Below are 20609 nucleotides of genomic sequence, written 5' to 3'. Positions count from 1 at the left end.
GCAACAGTCTTTTGGTGTATTCATTTTTGAGTCCAAATATGTAGGGCTCTGTTAGACAAATTCCATATGCAGGATCACAAGCTTGCATCTACACCAATGGAGAAAGGTCTCAAGTTATCAGCCAAGTTTGATTCTCTTCCTGTTGATGATACTACGTATAGGCAACTAGTAGACAACCTCATCTACCTCTCTGCTACTAGGCTTGATATCAGCTTCGCAGTCAACTATATCTCACGCTTTATGACAGCTCCCAAGGCTGATCATTGGATGCCAGAAAAACGTGTGCTTCGTTATGTGAAGGGCACTACAGATTATGGACTTCTTTACTCTCGGAGTTCGAATCCTAGACTCTAGGGGTTCACAGATTCAAATTGGGAAGGCTTTGTTGACGATAAAAAGCCAACTTCTGGATATGTGTTTAGGTTGGGTTTGGTGCCATCACATGGACCAGTAAGAAGCAACAGACAATTTCTCTCTCCTCCACAGAGGCTGAATATAGAGGGACAGTTAAGGAAGGTGTGAAGCTGTTTGACTTCGTTGGATGCTTGGGGAGATGTAGATGTCACTAAAAAGACCAACCACTTTGTTTGTTGATAACGAAGGCGTTATCAAGTTAGCACGGAATCTAGTCTTCCATGAACAAACCAAGCATGTGGATGTTCATTGTCACTACATACAACAGCTGGTTGAAGACGGGCTAATAGACTTGTAGTTTGTTCCTACAACGGACTAGACTGCAAACATTCTCACCAAGCCTCTTGGCCGACAACTTGGTGTAGTGGATAGATTAATCATTACAGGAGGGTATTATGATAATAGATAGCTTCTATTATTATCTATTATTATTTAATGGTTATCTATTTATAATCTATTGTAAATATTAGAATGTTTCTAATATTTAGTTAGCCTGTAGTTAACTGTTAGTTTTCTATTAGCTAAAATAAAATGTTTCTATTGTTTACAATCGTTTCCTAAGGAAACATTGATCATTCTTTTTGCATATATTGATCTATTGATCATTGTTAATAACAAGCAAGTAGTTTACCAATTACTTCGTAATAGAGATAACCTATACTTTATGCTACCCTTCTAGTGGTCCACATGTTTCAGACTTTGCAGGCGCATCCTTCACATTATAGTGGAATAGTTTAGATTCAAATCGTCAACGGAATGTGGTAACCTTTCCAATTGATACATTTCAGGTTTACCATTTTAAGAAATTCGCGAGTCTTAAATTTTATAATTTACAATAGTATTATTTATGTAATACCGACCCACCAAATTCTTTCATGCTCACATGATAGAGGAGGACAACATAAGCTCTTTCCTCATATTTTCTTAGGCACTGTAGGTAGTTCCGAACAAAAAATGAATCACAATTACAGGGTTATTTGTTTAAGGGTCAAAATATTTTGGAGTTTGGACATATGCTTTGGAAAAAATGAATTAAAAGATTGTACATTTGTCCTCAAAGAATTCAATGAGTTTGGTAACTCTAGGTAGAAGTGAACTCTTTACATGTTAGAAGCCTCAAAGACTACCCTCTGTTCTCTGCATATTAAGCTAATCAGTCTGTCTGTGCAACTCTCTCTTGGAAATAACTAGTCTGGTTTTGACGGTGCTTGCAGGAAGGTTCAAAGAGAGTCTTCTTCCGGAGACAGAGATGTAGAACGTGTTAAACTAAAGCTGGAGATTGAAGTTAAGGTATCACAGTTTCTGCTCACCTATGTGGTACTTGCATAGACATACATAAACATGTGTATGTGTGTATTGTTTTAAAGTAGCTTCTGGAAGTTGAGGCAAGAGAATACTTTTCAACCAGATGACATGTTTGTATGTCTCATTAGTTCTTGATGAATTTGTTAGAACTGATGTTGAGTTTGGATGCTCAAATAAGGCGACACAAATTTTCAAGCCAGCATTTTATGATTAATCATCAAGTTTTTAAACATTACATTAAGTATGAATCCTGATTATATTAAAGATATCTAACATATGGCATGATAGGCCATAGATTATGACAATGTGGCAGCAGTCTTACGAATTCGTGGCAAAAATGTTTCTGAGAATGAGCATGTGAAGGTTATTAATTTTCTCTGTAAGCTTCTTTGTGCACTTTATAAGTTTTAAGTTTTAACCATGAGGAAACATTTAATAGGAATTATTATTGAAATGCCTGATACATGATTATGCAGATTGGAGCATTTCATACCATTGAGATTGAAACACAACGGCCATTTGAATTAAAAAAGGTAATGACCCTTTTGTTTTTTTTAATAAATTAATAGATAGCAAAGCGTTACACTCGATAATGACCCTTAATTAAATTAATAGGTAGTGGTGGATTTTGAGTTGTTACACTAGTGTTAAATATGCAGATAACAATTGGACTGTGTATCACTAGGTTTCGTGCAGTGGGATAAAATGTTAAGCTAAGTGTGCATTTTTTGGTGGTTAACTACATGGTTAAGCATTCTTGGTCCATATCAGCACGGGTGCATGTAACCTCCTGGAAGTCCTGGTTAATGGGTACAAGTACTGGCAGTGATGATTGATGCTATGCAGTCTTAACCTAACCAGTTTCAGTCCCACACTGTCGTTTCCTAGAGCATTAGCTGATGCATGATCTCTAAGTGGATGATTCAAACTCGGGAATCTTTTACTTATCGCTTGAACTATTTGATTTGTGTTTAATCTTAAACTATTTGGTAGCTGTCCCCACTTTATCAGGTGAGAATTCAACTAATTACCATGTCTCACTTATTGTTAAGCCACTATTTTCTTCCTCGTTTTCTTTCTCATCTCCCTTTGTGGGAATTCACCCTTCGGTTCTGGTTTTATTCCAGCCGAGGCAGGTCTTGTAGTCCTTCCCTTGGCACTCTCTTTTGCTTTCTTGTGCTCTTTCTAGGTCACCCTTTGGTGCTCCTGCTATTTGTGGTTTCCTAGTTTGTAATCTTTGAGTCCCTTGGATCCTTTTGGTGGTCCAATGTCTCTTGTTGGACTTTAATAATTTTATCTTATCTTATTGTACTAGTTGCGACAAAATTTACCTTTCAAAGTTTGAATACAACATTTGACTAACCTACATTGTTTTGTCACACCACTTCAATACTTTTTTTCCTTGGTTTGATTTTCAGTAATGATACTAAATGTTCTACCAGTTAGAAAATGTTTCCATTTTCTTGCTTATTGTTACTAAGATCAATTCCTCCTCGATAAAATAATTTATCCATGTTTGCATTTGCAACCATCTTTCTTCTTGTACGATAATGAAGTTTACAGGCCTTTGATTTTTTTTAAAGCCCAAAATATATATTTGGAACTTTTCTCTTCTAAATTGCTCTTACTTTCAAATGGCATTTGTGCAAGCATAATGCAAAAGTCTAATCCTTTTAGCTTATGTTTTGACCAGGCTGCTTTAGGAGTCATAAGCTTAACTGAATTAGTGAGAATTCTATTTAGTAGACACATTAGGCATAAATTGTTTCTTTCAGTAATCATTTTCCATCTACTTTTCCCTCATTGTAATCCAAGCAATTTGTGAATTGATTACATCATAGTTCTGGAGAGTATATGGGGTTATCAATAGGCTCTTAATGCCAAGAAAGTATAATGATCCTAAAACTCATTGTATGTTGCCCATTGAATTGAAATTAATATCTTAAGTGGAATACAAAAGAAGCTGAAAGATCTGATCATGCTAAACCATCCCTTGACCAGAACTGAGAACACTCTTAAGTAACAGAGCTGAATACTTAAAAACTATTCATTATCTTGGAAGTATACTAGCTACCTTATATTATTGAATCTGAGAACCATGTGGAAAGAGGATCTCTTTATTCTAGAAGATTTCCTATTAGGACTGGCCGACTGGGGATCTGCTGAAGGGGTCTAATATCACAATAGCCTGATCATTTATGAAAAGTCACAAGCTCTGAGGGAAAGGATAAGAACCATCGGTCAAGAGAGCTGAGCACAACCCATCTATTTGGGAAGCAGAGTTTTAGGGGGACCAGACTTCTCAACCAAAGAGGAAACACCTTAGGAGGAGGCAATGATCTAGAGGGATAGCTTTCTGAATAAATAGCCTTTTGGAGTTCTGAAACCTCACCTGAGGGAGAAAGAGAAATTCCATTAGGGAAGCAACAGTAAGCCAAAAATCAGCTATTGAAAATTCCCTGCTCCTTTCTATCAAGCAACATCATTGGGGCTCATTTTCATTTGTCCCCACAAACCTTTGCCAAATGTCAAAGGAAACTCTGCACCTAAATTCCAGCTTCTCATAATCTATTTGTTGCTTTCAGATATGGACTTCAACTTTGTACCAAATCTTCTCTGGCCTTGTCCAAATAATTAAGGTCATGCCATGAGGAAGAAGTCAGGGTCTTCCTTGGAACCAGAAATGACTATTTAGAAAGCCCCTGAACATGGGTAAATGTCTGAAGTATCGGAGAGGAAGGGTTTGAAGCCTTAGAAATCTAGGATTCGAGTTCTATATGATGAGTTGAGAACTTTAAAATCTAGAAATCAGCTTTCCTCAATGTCTGTTCCATCTTAAGTAAGGAATCCAATTGGATTTACTAACCACATTTTAATCCCTAACACCAATCTGAAAATTGTGGGCCAAGATATTTTCACCAATCTCAATATTATGCACAGGCAAAACAAAAGTATCATTACTGTCCCCATAGCTTGAGCATTAAATGAGGAGGAAAAGAGATGGATGAATCTAATTTAGAGTTTGTAGAAGCTTCCACATTTGCACTCACAACCAAAGCAAGCACCAAAGCCTTGCCTCAGCTAGGGTTTAATTATGTGCAAGCACTAAAATGCAATCTAGATTTTATTATTGTTATCTTATGAATAGTCACAGGGGAGGGCAGAATTTGGCAAACCACCATAATCACCTTGAACCTTGGCAAGCCTAGTTAGAACATTGTCTATGAGTCGTGTGGAGGAGAAAGACACAATAGATCTGTGTACAAAGAGTAGGAGAGGCAAGGGCAGTGACACCCTGTTTTAAAGCAAACAGTAGCTTGTATAACTTCAAGGCCCTATAGTCATGTCAACATTCACTAGAAACCCTTTGTATCATATAAATTTTAAAGGTTGTAAGTCTGAGGTAGGGACTGTTTGCTGGTCCAACAGCTTTATAAGCCTAGAAAACACCCCACACGCCTTATAATCAGGTTTCTTCAAAGCACAAGGGGTAGAAAAGTTGAAGGAAGCATAGGGGTCACCAAGCACATGAAATCCAGCAGCAAAATGGCAGCAATGAGACTGGTGTCTGTCACTCCCTCCTCACAAGCATGGCTCAACTAGTGGTTTGCTTCTAAAACATGTCTCACTTTCTTTTTCGTCAAGACAACCTGCAATGACTTGCTAATGTGTAATATCCCCAACTGGATATTCTCCTCAAATTTCTCACAAATAATTTTCAGAATGCAAACAGGTAATTTTATGCAATAAATTTTAGATAAACCAGTAAATAAATTAGCAAATGCTCGTATAAAAATCCTCAGAATTGCATTGCATTACAATAATGAGCAGTACAATAACATAAAATAAAAATACAATATTAAATACAGTGTTAACAGTCAGATTGGTAAAACTTAAAAAAATCAGAATTGCTATTGCATTATAATAATCAGCAATACAATAACATTATAAAAATCCAATTTTAAATGCTGTGTCAACAGTGATTGTGAAGATGTAAGAAATTGTGACACTAGACATCAATTTTTTAGATTTTTATTATCATGATTCATCATTGGTCCATTACTTGCTTAGACTTATAGTTTGATGGGGTTTAAGAGCAACACCAAAATGGGTTTGAGGGGTAGTTCTCCTCATGGGGGTCAAGGAACAGCACACTTCATGAGGTCTGGGGGCAGCACCTTTGGTGCATTTGATGGGTGGAGTCCTCGTCACCAAGCTCAAATTGAGACCTTTAAAACCACATAGACCTTCATGGGGCACACTGTTTTCACTTTTGTTTTGAAAATACTAGATGGGCATGTCATAAACCAAACATGCATAAAACATTAATTAAATGGCCGAGTCTGTGGGCTGAGACTCACCTAGATTTGGTGAGTCTAGCGAGTTTCTAGACTTGATGAGTTTGGACAGTACTTGGCTACCATGCCTCCTAGACTCGTTGAGGGTGGTTCGCCCCGAGACTTGACAAGTCTTGTAAAATTGTTACTAACACATACATACAGGTGCATACACACACATATATATACATGCATACACATACTCACACACACATGTATATCTCAAAGGTTGCAGGTGTGACATATAAATTGTTTGCTGGTCCACTGGCTATATAAGACTAGAAAGCACCTCACAAACCTTATAATCTAGTTTCGCCCAAGTACGAAGGGGCAGTAAAACCAAAAGAGGACCAGGCACTACCAACCACATCTAACCTAGCATCAAAAAAATGGTATGGTCTCTAGAACAAATGTTTCACACCCTTTTTCACTGAGACATCCTGCAATAACTTGCTAACGGAGGTCAATTTGCTAACAAGAGCCATCAAAATAAATTACAATGCCATCTTTATGGGCAGACAACATAGAGGACAACCTACCGGAGAGGTATGACCAACAATACTATCAAGCTCACTACAAAACCCTTCAAAATCTTTGAAAAGTTTAGTCTACAAAGTCAAATTGCATAAAAAAAGTCCATTATTGCAACAACAACTGGTAAACTTCACTTGCAGCTTAAAGGTGATTCCTAGATGAAATCACACTAGCTAGCTAGGGGGGTTTTCTTCCCCAAAATCAGTGTTTTCAAGAGGGTTTCAACATTTCAAAATTTCAAAGATTAGAAGGAAGTCTTTGGTTTTGTGTACAAAGATGTGAAAGGAGTTTTGCTAGAAACCTGTGCACATAGGATTCCTTTGATACCTAGAGCATGAGTATAGAAAAAAGCATATAGAATAAATCCTAACTAAGCTGCAAAACTGAAGAGGAGATTGATACAATTATTGATGTAGGCATAATGTTTAAAGTACAAACATTTGAATGAGTGTGCCCAATAGAGATTAGCTTGAAGAAAGAATTTACACAAGTATAAATATGCATTGATTTTAAATTTTGAACATAATTACAATTAAAGATTCATCCACTAACCCATTTACAGATTCTTCATTGGAGGAAATAAAAAGACATGATATATTTTCTTTTATTGATGACTTCTTGGGTTATAACTAGATAACACAATGAAAGAGGATAAAAGGAACGACATACAACTACACAAATCTTGTTTGAGTTGTGCAATGCCAAAAAAGGTTAGCATTTTTTTGTTGAAGATGACGTCTATTCATACAATCAAATGTTGTTTGAGTTGTGCAATGCCCTTGCCACCTTCCAATGGATTATTCCACTAACTTTTGACAAGATGGTGATGAGAAACTTCAAAGCTTTCATACATGATTGGTCTTGTTGTCCCTAATTTTTGCTTGGCAAAATTCAAGGCATAATCCTACAAAATTTGTTCATTTCATATTTCAAGGTCTTAGAAAGCTCTTGCTTTGTCCTTCATGGATACAAAGTTGTAAGTTTGATTTCACTTTTGACTTTTATGTGTAATTGTTTGGTCTTGCATGTGTAATCAGGTGTTTGAACCCTGGTTACGAGTCATTCCTTGAGTTTCCAATGGATTATTCTACTCACTTTTGGCTAGATGATGATGGGAAACTTCAAAGCTTCCATACATGATTGGTCTTGTTGCCCACAATTTTTGCTTGGCATGATTCAAGGGATGATCCTATGAAATTTGTTCATTTCATAGTGTAAGGTCTTAGAACGCTCTTGCATTGTCCTTTATGGATACAAAGTTGTAAGTTTGAACTAATATTTGACTAACAAGTGTTATATTTCAGTCTTGCATGAGTAATCCTGTTTTTGAACCTTGATTACAAGTCATTCCTTGCATTTGCACAATGGGCTATAGGTGTGTGTTAGGTCCTAATTGCTGACCAACATGTTGCTGCATGTGCATTGATCTTTACTTGTTAATTGGATCTTAGGACCCAATCCCCAAGTCAATCGATTACAAGTTATCTTTGTATCCTCATATGTCATTAGTCTCATTAGGTCCTTAAGACACGATGACAAGTTCCATTAGATCTCCGATGCAATGGGGTCTGTGAGACTTGATTGCGAGTCACACCTTTGCAACCATAAGGTGTTGGTTAGGTCACTAGACCCAACCAACAAGTCTTCCGCCCTCTCTATATGTTATTGGGTCTTTGAGACTTCATGACAAGTCCTACATACATCTAAGTGTGTTGGGTCTCAAGAACCAACCATTATGGCCTCACACCATGCATATGTAGGGTGGGTCTTAAGACTTGGCCCACATATCTTGCTCACCACACACTTGAAATTGGGTCTCTAACACCCGACTCCATATTTCCTTGCACTATCTACACTTATATTCGGGTCTTGAGGATCTGATTACATGTTGAATCCTCTTGCACCCCCTTCACACATGCAAATTGGGTCTCGAGACCCGAATTTCAACTTGGTCTACCCTATGTCCATTTTGAACCTTTTTGTTGCTTTTGTGAGGTTTTTCTCTATTGTTTCCTTGTTTTGGTCCAGTTATCTGATTTGGTGTAACAAATAGTTTTTCATAACAGAAACAAAGACAGTTTATAAAGAGATTTTCCCAACATTCATTGAATAGATAACTGAATTCCTTTTCATACGACATTAACTGTTTTAACTATCAACAATTAACTGAAATAACCATGTTCAACTGAGATAACCATATCAATGATCAATTGAAGAACATAGATTAATGATTAACTGAAAATAATTGTATCAATGATTAACTGAAATGACTAGTTTAATGATTAACTGAAAGAAACTTTATCCCTGATCAACTGTGTTAGCCGATTGGATGGTTCCGGCGGTATTTTCTATTCTGTAGCCGACGGTCCGGCGGTGTTTTGTATTCTATAGTCGACGGTCTGGCGGTGTTTCGGTATTCTGTAGCCGACGGTTCGACAGTGTTTCGGTATTCTATAGCCGACGTCGTCGGTAAATAATTTGTAGCGGATAGAATAATTGTGGCCGACGGACTCCTTCGGGAAGGTTCGGCGGTAGTATTTATAGCCCGTCTGGGATCTTTGTAAACCATCAATCATCTACTACTGCGAATATTATGAATCCTAATGTATGTTCTGGCATATGCGAATATTATTCTGCTATTATTGTCTGTATGCGTTGATTTCTTTACTTGTACGGTAAACATTTGGTGCCGTGCAATTCAGGCCCTGACTCGGCGGAGGGAGTGGCACTTGATCAGAGCGTATATTCGTGGGATTTGTCCTCGGTGATTTCAGACTTGCTTTATAGACAGGGGCTGGCCGACAACGGAGACAACTGAGATGTTGGCAGATTGGGCCACTGAGTCGGAGTTGGGACCCAATGACACCCCTATGATGAAGCTGGCACATGAGATAATGGGACTGTACAAAGATGTTTACTACGGTCGTCAGCATGCGGAGGCGAACATGGTTGCAGCAGAGAAATCATTGGCAGTTGAGATTGAGGCTAGACAGAAGCTAGCCGCCGACTTGGCCGGCCAGCAGGCAGCATGGGCCACAGAGCGGGCAGCACTACTGGCAGATTTGGCAGCAACGGTGTAGGAGAGAGATGCGGCTAGACAAGGTATGGAGGCAGTTGTTCGAGATAAGGATGCAGCTGAGCACGAGATGTAGTCAGCGAGGACGCAGGCCATGGATGCGACGCTTCTTTTAAAAGAGGCCGTCGAAGTTAATTCTCAGATTCAGACAGATCTTCGCATCCGGACTGAGCAGGTGTACGAGTTACGTCGCCAGCAGCACACTTTTGGGACACCCCCTTCTCTCTAGTTTCTTCTGTGGTCTGTAAGTTGTCTCCTAATTTTGTTAGTCGTCAGGAGACGACTGTTTTTTTGGGGGGGATGGTGTTAGCCGACTGGATGGTTCCAGCAGTATTTTCTATTCTGTAGCCGACGGTCCGGCGGTGTTTTGTATTCTGTAGCCGACGGTTCAGTGGTGTTTCAATATTCTGTAGCCGACGGTCTGGCGGTGTTTCGGTATTCTATAGCCGACGTCGTCGGTAAATAATTTGTAGCGGATAGAATAATTGTGGTCGACGGACCCCTTCGGGAAGGTTCGGCGGTAGTATTTATAGCCCGTCTGGGATCTTTGTAAACCATCAATCATCTACTACTGCGAATATTATGAATCCTAATGTATGTTCTGGCATATGCGAATATTATTTTGCTATTATTGTCTGTATGCGTTGATTTCTTTACCTGTATGGTAAACAAACTGAAACAACTAATTTAACAATTAACTGAAAGTGTCTATATCAATGATCAACTGAAATAACTAGATTAACGATTAACAATAACTATAATAATGATTAACTATCTTTTTCTATATACAAGTAAAGTAAATGCTTATCATGGAAAGAAGAAAAGAAACATACAAGTATTATCCGATGGGTCTTTAGCTGGTTGTGCAAGCCTCAACTTTTGGTAAGAGGAGAAGCATTAACTTAGGCTTAACCTCCCAACCTCGGACCATACTTATCCCCACACAATCTATTGAATTAGAAAGACCCTCCCTACCCTGGGATCGGGCTTGGGATACTCTTAGTCCAGCCACTTGAGCATTCTGGTGTTTAGAATGTCTGCACAGTTATGGATGGAGATGTCTGCATAACTGACACCATTGACATCAAATAATCAACAGATGACAAACATGCCTTTAAACCTTGGCCAAGGTTTTTTGATCACTACCGCTCGACTTGACAACAAGAAACATTAATAAGGACGAGCATGAGCTATTAAGTAAGATTATTTAATTTATTTGAGCTATTAAGTAAGATTATTTAATTTATTTAATCATATTTGATTCCACTTCTGTGTTCTTGTAGATTTCATCTCACCTTTTCACCTTTACATGGCTATACAGCCGGTGAGTCCAAGGTGCTTGAAAATTCTGAGCAATCTGCTCTGTTTATTCATTCTAAAAGGATTCATTGAAAATAATATATCTTATCACAAACTGTGACTTGAAACAATATGTTTTTTAAGACTAGCAAAAACATTATTGAATTCTGATTTCCAAATGGTATATTTAAATCAAAATTTATTGCATTTAAATATCTCTTTTCTCAAGAGGTTCTATCCGATAATATCTATGATGATTATATCTACAATCTAGCTGTTATGGAAGTCAGAAAACAATAGCAATTGACATGAAAATATTCAGCAAAGCTTGGAACATGGTTGATTTCATAACTTGAGACTATTCTGGAAAAGAAAAGAAGTATGAGCGTAGCTGGCCGCTATGATTCAGCCCCTCCACAAACGTTCTTTAGGCGCAAAAATCTAGTGTATAAATGTATCATGTCTTCCACAAACAAGACTATATATAAAAAGGACTTGGCATGCTATGGGCGGCAGTGATTTTCAAATGATATTTGCAGGTTATTGACTTATGAATGAAAGTCGGAAATGAGAGAGAGAGTCGGTCTCTTGAGAAAGGTAGTCAGGTGCTTGGAAAAGATATCTCCGCCTCTCACTCTCGACTTATATATAAAAAAAAAAACATGACTCCTTAGCTTCTGTAACATAAATAATTATCTTGGCTCTTTGAACGCCAATTCAATGCCAAGTGTTCAATCGGTTTTTAAACAAAAGAAGAATAAAAGGATGGAAGAAGATTTGAAGGTTATAATTTGAAAAAAAAATTATGGTTTATATTTATCTACGTACACAGATATATTGTTGAGGTGGCATCTTTTTATTATAAGAAATATAATATTATGGTGGCACTTCATTTTTATAATTGTGTACGTACATAGGTATATATTATAATAATATGGTGAAAGATCATTTAAAATCCTGAGGTACGTATTATATTTTAATTAAATTATTTTATGTTTCTTAAATTATTTATCTAATAGCTCATGCGGGTCCTATAGATTTATCCTGAAGTTCAAGTCGCTAGGTCCTTACCAAGAAGTTTAAGGTCATACCTGTCAATCCTATTTATTGGACTAAGCTAATATCCCATTCCGTTGATCTCGTTTAGCAATGCTTCCCCCCTTCATTTTCTCTTGCAATCACTCATGAAACACTTCCACCATAATAACAAGTTCCATAATAATTTTCATATAAACATTTAAAAGACTTCAATTATTAACCATAATTCCAAAATCAAGCAACTTCTAAACATCATATGACAAATAATGGTTAACAGCCATCTTCATTAACAATTAATACAATGGATATAAATAACTACCTACTTCACATGATTATGAAAGAAAAACCTGTTAAATCCAACGACTATGAGCAAATTTAAAAAATAGGTCAAAATTTGGGATGTAACATTTGGAAATGCTTTGAATTGTTTTGGGCTGCTCCATATCAAATGCCCTCATCCATATATTGGACCTGGAGACTCCAAGCATTAGAAACTACATAACATGAAGACTTCCTTGAGAAGGGATGATGTTAAAGTTGTGTCTGTGGACACTTAGTTTGCTTTCCATCATTCATTATGTAATTCAATTTTGATACGTTACAGTTGTGTCTGTGGACACTTAGTTTGCTTTCCATCATTCATTATGTAATTCAATTTTGATACATTACATGTAACATGGGAATATGTAATTACATTACAAGTCAAAATAATTTAGGGCTATAATTTTAAATAAGTCAAAAATTAATTAGAATTCTCCTACCTTTTTCTCAAAGCCACTCAGCTCCTACCTTTTTCTCAAAGCCACACAACTATATATATATATATATATATATCTGAGAGAGAGCTCATTATAAATAGGGATAATTTTCGGAATGCAACAAAACCCTGTTAGTTTGGGAAGCTCACTAAAATGTTAATTTTAGATGTAAATCAAATTACAACCAATAAAAGAGCCAAGTTGCTTTTAGTGTTTGTGTTGGAACAAGTTGTTATGTGATGACATTATCCGGAGTTGATTGGGAGTATTGCGGTGTTATCTAAAGGAGATTTAAACCCAGCTTTGTAGTCTTTGAGCTGCTCATTGTGTTTGGAGTTAATGTTATGCTTTTAAATTTAATCTTGTAGTCTTTGGTCTTCTTATTATGTTTGAAGCTAGTGCAGTATGCTCAAGCTAGAGACAACTTGTAGTCCTTGTGCTTCTTTTATCTTCTATGTTTGTGCATTAAGGTGTAGTGCATGTTGGAGTCTTTGAGCTGCACATATATTCCATATTCGTTCCTGAAGCTTTATACAAAGTCATGGAAAGTCTTTGAGCTTTTGTGAGCATCTTGGTTACTAAAGCTGCTAGATTGTACATGAAGGTTATATGTAAGAATAAATCATCTTATTTGGAAGAAGACAATAAGTTGAAGGAAGAACACCTATTTTGGAAAAAGAGAATATTGTAAAGGTAACACCCTATTGATTTTTGTAGTGTACATAATCTTAGATCCTAGTTAAGTGTTAGTCATTTTCAATAGCAATAAGAAGGGGGAACCTTCACTTACAAATAGGAGAGATCCTTGCCTCACAAACTATGGTTGAAACTAATATTCACCCAATAAGTCCATTCACAACAGACAAGAAGCACACCTTCAAGCTTTGACAAAATGCATGTTACATTGTTGAGCAACAAAATTGGTACTAAATCCTTTGAGTGCAGATTCATTGTACCTTAAGGGAATCTTGTAGGCCATATTGTTTTGAAGATTGGATAGAAGATGGACCTTGCTAAAATATGTTGGTTCCTTGTTGAGATGGAAGCATCAAGTCATGATAGGAATATAATCTTCCATGGGATACTACTAACTTTTCATCAAAGATCATGTAATGGGACTATAATACTTCATTTGTTACACCCTATTGATTTTTGCCGTGTACATAATCTTAGATCACAATTAAGTGTTAGTCATTTTCAATAGCAATAAGAAGGGGGAGCCTTCACTTTCAAATAGGAGAGATCCTTGTCAAACACATTATGGTTGAAAAATATTCACCCAATAAGTCCATTCACAACAGACAAGAACACCTTCAAGCTTTGACAAACTGCATGCTACATTGTTGAGCAACAAAATTGGTACTAAATCCTTTGAGTGCAGATTCATTATACCTTAAGGGAATCTTGTAGGCCATATTGTTTTGAAGATTGGATAGAAAATGGACCTTGCTAAAATATGTTGGTTCCTTCTTGAGATGGAAGCATCAAGTTATGATAGGAATATAATCATCCATGGGATACTACTAACTTTTCATCAAAGATCATGTAATGGGACTATAATACTTCATTTGTTACTACTAACTTTTCATCAAAGATGCTATCCCTTAGATACCTTAACAAAGAAAATGACACTATCTGTATGGTTTAATGTATTACAAAGTAATTAGTAAAATGCTTGCGTGCTTATTAACAGAGACCGAGAGGTCTATATATATAAAAGAATAAAGCGATGTTTCCTTAGGAAACAATTGTAAAGAGTAGAATAGCTAAAGGAAAGCTAAAGAAAGCTAATAGATAACTACAACTAACTAAATATTAGAAACATTCTGATATTTACAATAGATTACCATAAACTAATAATAGATGCTTATCTATTATCGTAATACCCTCCCTTAATGGTTAATCTATCCACAACACCAAGTTGCTCTTTGAATTTGACAAATTTATCAGGAGCAAGAGGCTTGGTGAGAATGTCTGTAGTTTGATCTATGGTAGGAACATACTGCAAGTCTATTGTCCTGTCTTCAACCAACTGTCGTATGTAGTGATATTGAACATCCACATGCTTGGTTCGTTCATAGAAGACAAGATTTCGTGCTAACTTGATAATGCCTTTGTTATCAACAAACAAAGTAGTCGGTCTCACTGGTGACATCTGCATATCCCCAAGCATCCGATGAAGCCAAATAGCTTCACAACCTGCCTTGACTGTCCCTCTATATTTGGTCTCTGTAGAGGAGAGAGAAATTGCCTGCTGCTTCTTACTGGTCCATGTGATGGCACCTAATCCCAAATTGAACACATCTAGAAGTTGACTTTTTATTGTCAACAAAGCCTACCCAATTTGAATATGTGAACCCACTAAGTCTAGGATTAGAACTTCGAGAGTAAAGAAGTCCATAATCTAAAGTACCCTCACATAACGAAGCACAAACTTTGCTGCCATCCAATGATCAGCCTTGGGAGCTGTCATAAAGCGTGAGATGTAATTGACTGCGAAACTGATATCAGGCCTAGTAGCAGAGAGGTAGATGGGGCTGCCTTCTAGTTGTCTATATGTAGTATCATCAACAGGAGGAGAATGAGACTTAGTTGATAACTTGAGACCTTTCTCCATGGGTGTAGATGCAGGCTTGCAATCCTGCTTACAAAATTTGTCTAACAGAGCCCTAGCATATTTGGACTGAGAGATGAATATACTAGAAGATTGTTGCCAAACCTCAACACCTAGGCAATAATACATGAGCCCAAGGTCAGTCACATCACAAGACTGGCATAAATTTTGTTTGATTCCTTGAATCAAAGATGCGAAACTGCCAGTGATGACCAAATCATCCACATAAATAACTACAAGGATGATGTCACTGTCAGTAGTCTTGATCTACAAATTTAAGTTTGAAGAACTCCTCTGGAAGCCTTGCTTACTGAGGTACTTATCAATTTTCATGTACCATGCCCTAGGGGCCTACTTCAAGCCATAGAGAGCTTTCACCAATTTGAGAACTTGATGGTCTTTACCGACAACCATGAAACTAGGAGGCTGTGTCATGTAGACCTCTTCATGGAGATCACCATTCAAGAAAGCACTCTCGACGTCCATCTGATGGACCTTCCAACGTGTTGGTTCCCAAAACCGCAAATTGGAAATCCAAGAGTGTGCCACTTCTCTAATAGGATTTTGCAATCAATTCTGGCCAAGAAACGAGAATCACTTTGATTCCCTTGCACTTTAGGCTCTGCTACACTTAGGCGGGTAGACCTCCTCCTCGAATCTGAACACCTTGGTTCAGAGCTTTTCTAAAGAGAATTTAAGCTTTGGAGTTCTTCGGTTGGCAAGGTCTTCGAACTCGATCAAAATGAAATTGAATGCTGAGTGTTTGAATTGGTCGGATGTTTTGTATATTGTTTTGTTAATAATGGATTTGAGATTTGTAAGAAAGATTTTATAGATTTTTTGACATCAAATATAAATCCAATAGACCAGTGCTTTAACTTATTCGGGCAATAGAGTCAACTTCAGTGAAGATTTTCACGTACAAATTCATAATGTTTTATGCACTTATAATGCCAACAATTAAATATTCAAGATGCGATAGAGCAAATATATTTGCAATCTTAAATTAGTCCACATTGAACTTTAACTCCTTTAATAGGGAGACAAACTTGAAACAAATATGGAAACAATTTGATATTTCACAATATTTGTGGTGATCAAATTTAAGATGCTAAATGACCATGTCCACTTATCTGATATTTAAATTGTACATAGAATTCCAAAAATTAATTACAAAAGATGATTCATTTGCAGTTTAAATCTCCATGCCATTTTAAAATAAATAAAGGACCTTTTTATCTTATTATTAAAATAAAATATATGAATTTATATTACAAAGTCATTTTAAGCTCCTTATCCCTCCATACAAATATATAATACTTCTTCTTTGTAGAATGTTTTTCCAATGTCTTGTTCGTTGAATATGAATGTTAGAATGTCTTGTTACAATATCATCTCCCTCTTGAAAATAGAACTCTAAATATTTATACATGGATGAAAAGATGAAGACTATATGAAAAGCATCGTGACCCTTCATTATTGGCAACTAATTGTGATTAGAATAACATAACCATGGATTAATTTTTGTGATGCTTGGAGTTTGCCTAAAGTGCTTAATAATCATTTGATTGATAATTAATATCCATCGCACAAAGAAATGCTACGTGTCTTCGTTCAGTATGAATCATAGGAGTGTACATTGGTGAATTAAATCGTGCCATGCCAATTTATGCCTACATTCCTGAATTTATTCTTTTGATGCGAATGGTCTTCCCGTCAATTTCTTGAGTTTGGAGTAGACAAGACATTTATCCTTTAACCGAACTAGTTTGCACCTGTAACGTTGAATCTGAGATGCTTTGTAAATATCTTTGGTTTATCGGTAGAAGATCATCAGGCATATCATATGAAAGCAATCAGTGGTGTTTTGATGTCTTCTACTATGTATGACAGAGGGCTATCCAAACTTCTCTCTATGTGCTGAAGATATTTTTATCCTTCATGGATTCACAAACATGAATATATTGTTTTTGATTTCCGTCTGATCATCCTATGCATGTTTGTTGCCTCATACGCAAGTTCTCTAAGGTATAGTAGGTCATAACAATTTGTAGGAGGTTAGATATAATTCCTCATCTTTAGAAGCCTTTGCGTTAAAATGCTTTTCTTTCTTCACAATTGCTCTCTCAATAGTAGCGTGATCACCAAAGGTATAGGATGTGTCGTGTGTTATATAAAGATGGAGAGGGGATTTGTAATCTGTTCAACACCCTTAATTTTGTGGCGGAGGATTCCTAGTTGTCGTTTTGGACTTTCATGTCTTGGATAGTAATCATTAGATATATATTTGAACCTGCTCAATTGGTTCTTGAAATACTAGTGGACAATGGAGGAAGATGTCTTGATATCCTTACACAATCATTTTTGAGATATAGAGGCTTCCGATGATAAATTTTATTCCACTGAGAAATACCAAGGATATGTCATGATTCTACCGCATACACATTCACAGTTTCGAAAGGAAATTCACCACTACAGAGCAGGTTGTTGACAGGCTTTCAAAATGATGATATAGGCTTTTTCAATTCTATCATACTTGCTATTTTGTATGCCTTCAATGTTTTGTCTTTATCACATGCCTATGATTGCTTATCTTTTTTGATTCATGGCTTACATGCTATCTAGTGATTTTGAAGGTATACCGAGTGTAGGGGCTAATAAAGTGAAACCATTCAATATCCTTTTGTCTTGATTCAAAATTAGTTGCTTGACCATTTACGAAAAACCATACTAATATAGATATTTTGCTTTGGTAATATTATTGTTATTTGTTTTTCTCAATCTTCGAATTGCAATCATTCCTGCTTTGCTATTATGGGCCGTAAGATTACCAAGGCCCTTCTGGCTTGAAGCCTAATATTTGAAAACATATCTTTTCAATGTATTCTTCTTCTATCTTCAGTAGAACATCCCTCTTTCTAGCATGCTTGTTTCTAGGACATTAATGATTATATTTCCATCATGAATTTCCAACACATTTCTCAAATGGAGGCCAAATGTTTGAGCTCAATCACAACCAAATTGTGCTGCCATGGCTAGGACTAATCTGATTGTGCTCATCTTTGCAGTAGGAGCAAAGGTCTCCTCATAATCAATGCCCTAACACTGAGAAAATTTGAAGGGGTATCTGGAAGAGCTCGAAAAACCTAGAAAGAATATGTTGTCGGTTTCTGGATCCTCTGTCTTGAAAATCAATGCACCCAGAAAAATCGGACAATTCAATTGAGCTCTTGAAAATCCCCCCAATAATTAGTAAGATATTTTTAGATCCGGTACAGAAAATTACGGTTTTGAACAAAAACGGCCCTGCTGCAAAAGAGAAACACAAAAATTGACAAAAATGTGAAGAAAAAATAGATAGCAGTTGCCGAAAAATGGCCGTAAGAAGCATATATCATAGAAAAAGATATAATATTTTTCGAAAAAATTCAAAGAATTGGCTTTAATACCATATTACGAAGTGATTGGTAAAATACTTGCTTGCTTATTAACAGAGGCTGAAAGGTCTATATATACAAAAGAATAAAGCGATGTTTTCTCAGGAAACGATCGTAAAGAATAGAAATATTCTATTCTAGCTAAAAGAAAGCTAAAGAAAGCTAATAGGTAACTACAACTAACTAAATATTAGAAACATTCTAATATTGATAATAGATTACAAATAGATTACCATTAACTAATAATAGACGCTTATCTATTATCGTAATACAATGAACATGACCAAGCTTTTAAAGAACATAAGGTACATTTAGTAAGCTCACCAATCTTAGTGTATTCAGTTTGGAATAAATTTTTTAGTGTACGTTGATCTTTTCAACTTTTCCATTGGGGATTGCCTTGGCATAAGTTGAAGATGATGGACTATCACTATCCCCCTATTTCCTTTTGCAACTTGTCTACTATCCAATGTAGAAAAGAATTATAGTACCATTGAATCAGAAACCCTTGGGCATGGTCTATGCCATTCAGAAGTTTCAAGAATATCTCGTAGCAACTCTGGAACAATAGGCACTAATATATCAAGTAAAGAAGCTTATTATCTAAGGTAGATTAAGGGGTTGGTTGATGCCTTTGAAAGAATTCATTTTCAATATCATTGTGAGGGTAGGGAGAAGCCATGTGATAGTGCATTAGTGATCTCACATAAATTCAGGTGAACCTCCAAAAGGCACAAACAACAATTTTCCTTACAAAGTTATTTCCAAATGCTATCATAAGTGACATGCACCTTCTGGAACAAACAAAAGTGGTATTGTAAGCATGTACATTCCAAGTTGTGAATGATCTTTTGTCCAAGATAGGACCTGATTAGGTGTCAGAGAAATGTATCACGGAAAAAGAGATTTCGGTATTCTTTTGGAAGTATATGGAGGTATGGCTGACAGTGATCAGGGATTTCATGCTACAACAAAGAAATTTCTTCAAGCAGACTATTGGTGGCCTATATTACAAGACAATGCCAAAGAATGGGTATTGGGATCAATATGTGTTGTAGTCCTGTAAGCCACTTTGGCCTTTTCAACCCCAAGAACTCTTTAAATGTTGGGGCTTAGATTTCACTGGAAGATTGACAAAACCGAAGTACAAAGGTGTGGTTGCCACATAATATCCAAGTGGGCAAAAGCATGGGCATTTGTTGACAACACTAGTTTGATTGCAACAACTTCATTTATGAATGCATAGCTACAAGGTTTGGAATTCCTATTCAAATAACAAGTGATTGTGGGCAACCAATTAACCATATGATGAGACTGATGCTTATGGAGTACTACATCTTTTGTTCACTGTCAAACTAGTGCCATCTTCAAGGCAATGGTTAAGCAGAAACCAACAATGAAGTACTGATTGGGGTTCAAAGATCTTGTTGCATAGGAGAGGATTGAGAAGAACGGCTTCCAGTACTCTCGTGTGTATTGAATAATCAGAAAGATAACTTTTGTGGCACAGGAGAGGATTGGAAGATATACTTATTGTAGTCATGTGTTTATTGAATTATCTGTATGATAACTATTGACCACATCCCTTCCAACTGATATATGTACATGAAGAACAATTGTAATGGAGTATGCAATCTTTAGTTTACAAATATTAGCTGACAGTAAAATTGTGATGAAGATACCCTCGAGGAGAGATTCTTTGGAGGAGGCACAAGAACTCCTGAAGGATATATTTAAAAGATGAATACAATTTTAATTGTAGAATACATATTTATGTTAAATAGGATCCTTCTCAAA

The 20609-nt window shown here is 36.5% G+C and overlaps 1 protein-coding gene across 1 annotated transcript in view; it reads left to right on the top strand.

Moving 5' to 3' along the window:
* The window catches only part of PEL1 (Eukaryotic release factor 1 (eRF1) family protein), a 96472-nt gene that overhangs the window by 5941 nt on the left and 69922 nt on the right, over positions 1-20609 (top strand). The window contains exons 3-5 of the mRNA XM_089832151.1: positions 1629-1704; positions 2008-2082; positions 2196-2252. Coding sequence (XP_089688277.1) covers positions 1629-1704; positions 2008-2082; positions 2196-2252 — 208 coding nt within the window. The remainder of the gene's footprint in view (positions 1-1628; positions 1705-2007; positions 2083-2195; positions 2253-20609) is intronic.

This window comes from Cupressus sempervirens, chromosome 5, assembly GCF_028749045.1.
Source record: "Cupressus sempervirens isolate cs-2001-9-10 chromosome 5, ASM2874904v1, whole genome shotgun sequence".
NCBI lineage: Eukaryota > Viridiplantae > Streptophyta > Pinopsida > Cupressales > Cupressaceae > Cupressus > Cupressus sempervirens.
This window is presented reverse-complemented; position numbering and strand designations above follow the sequence as displayed.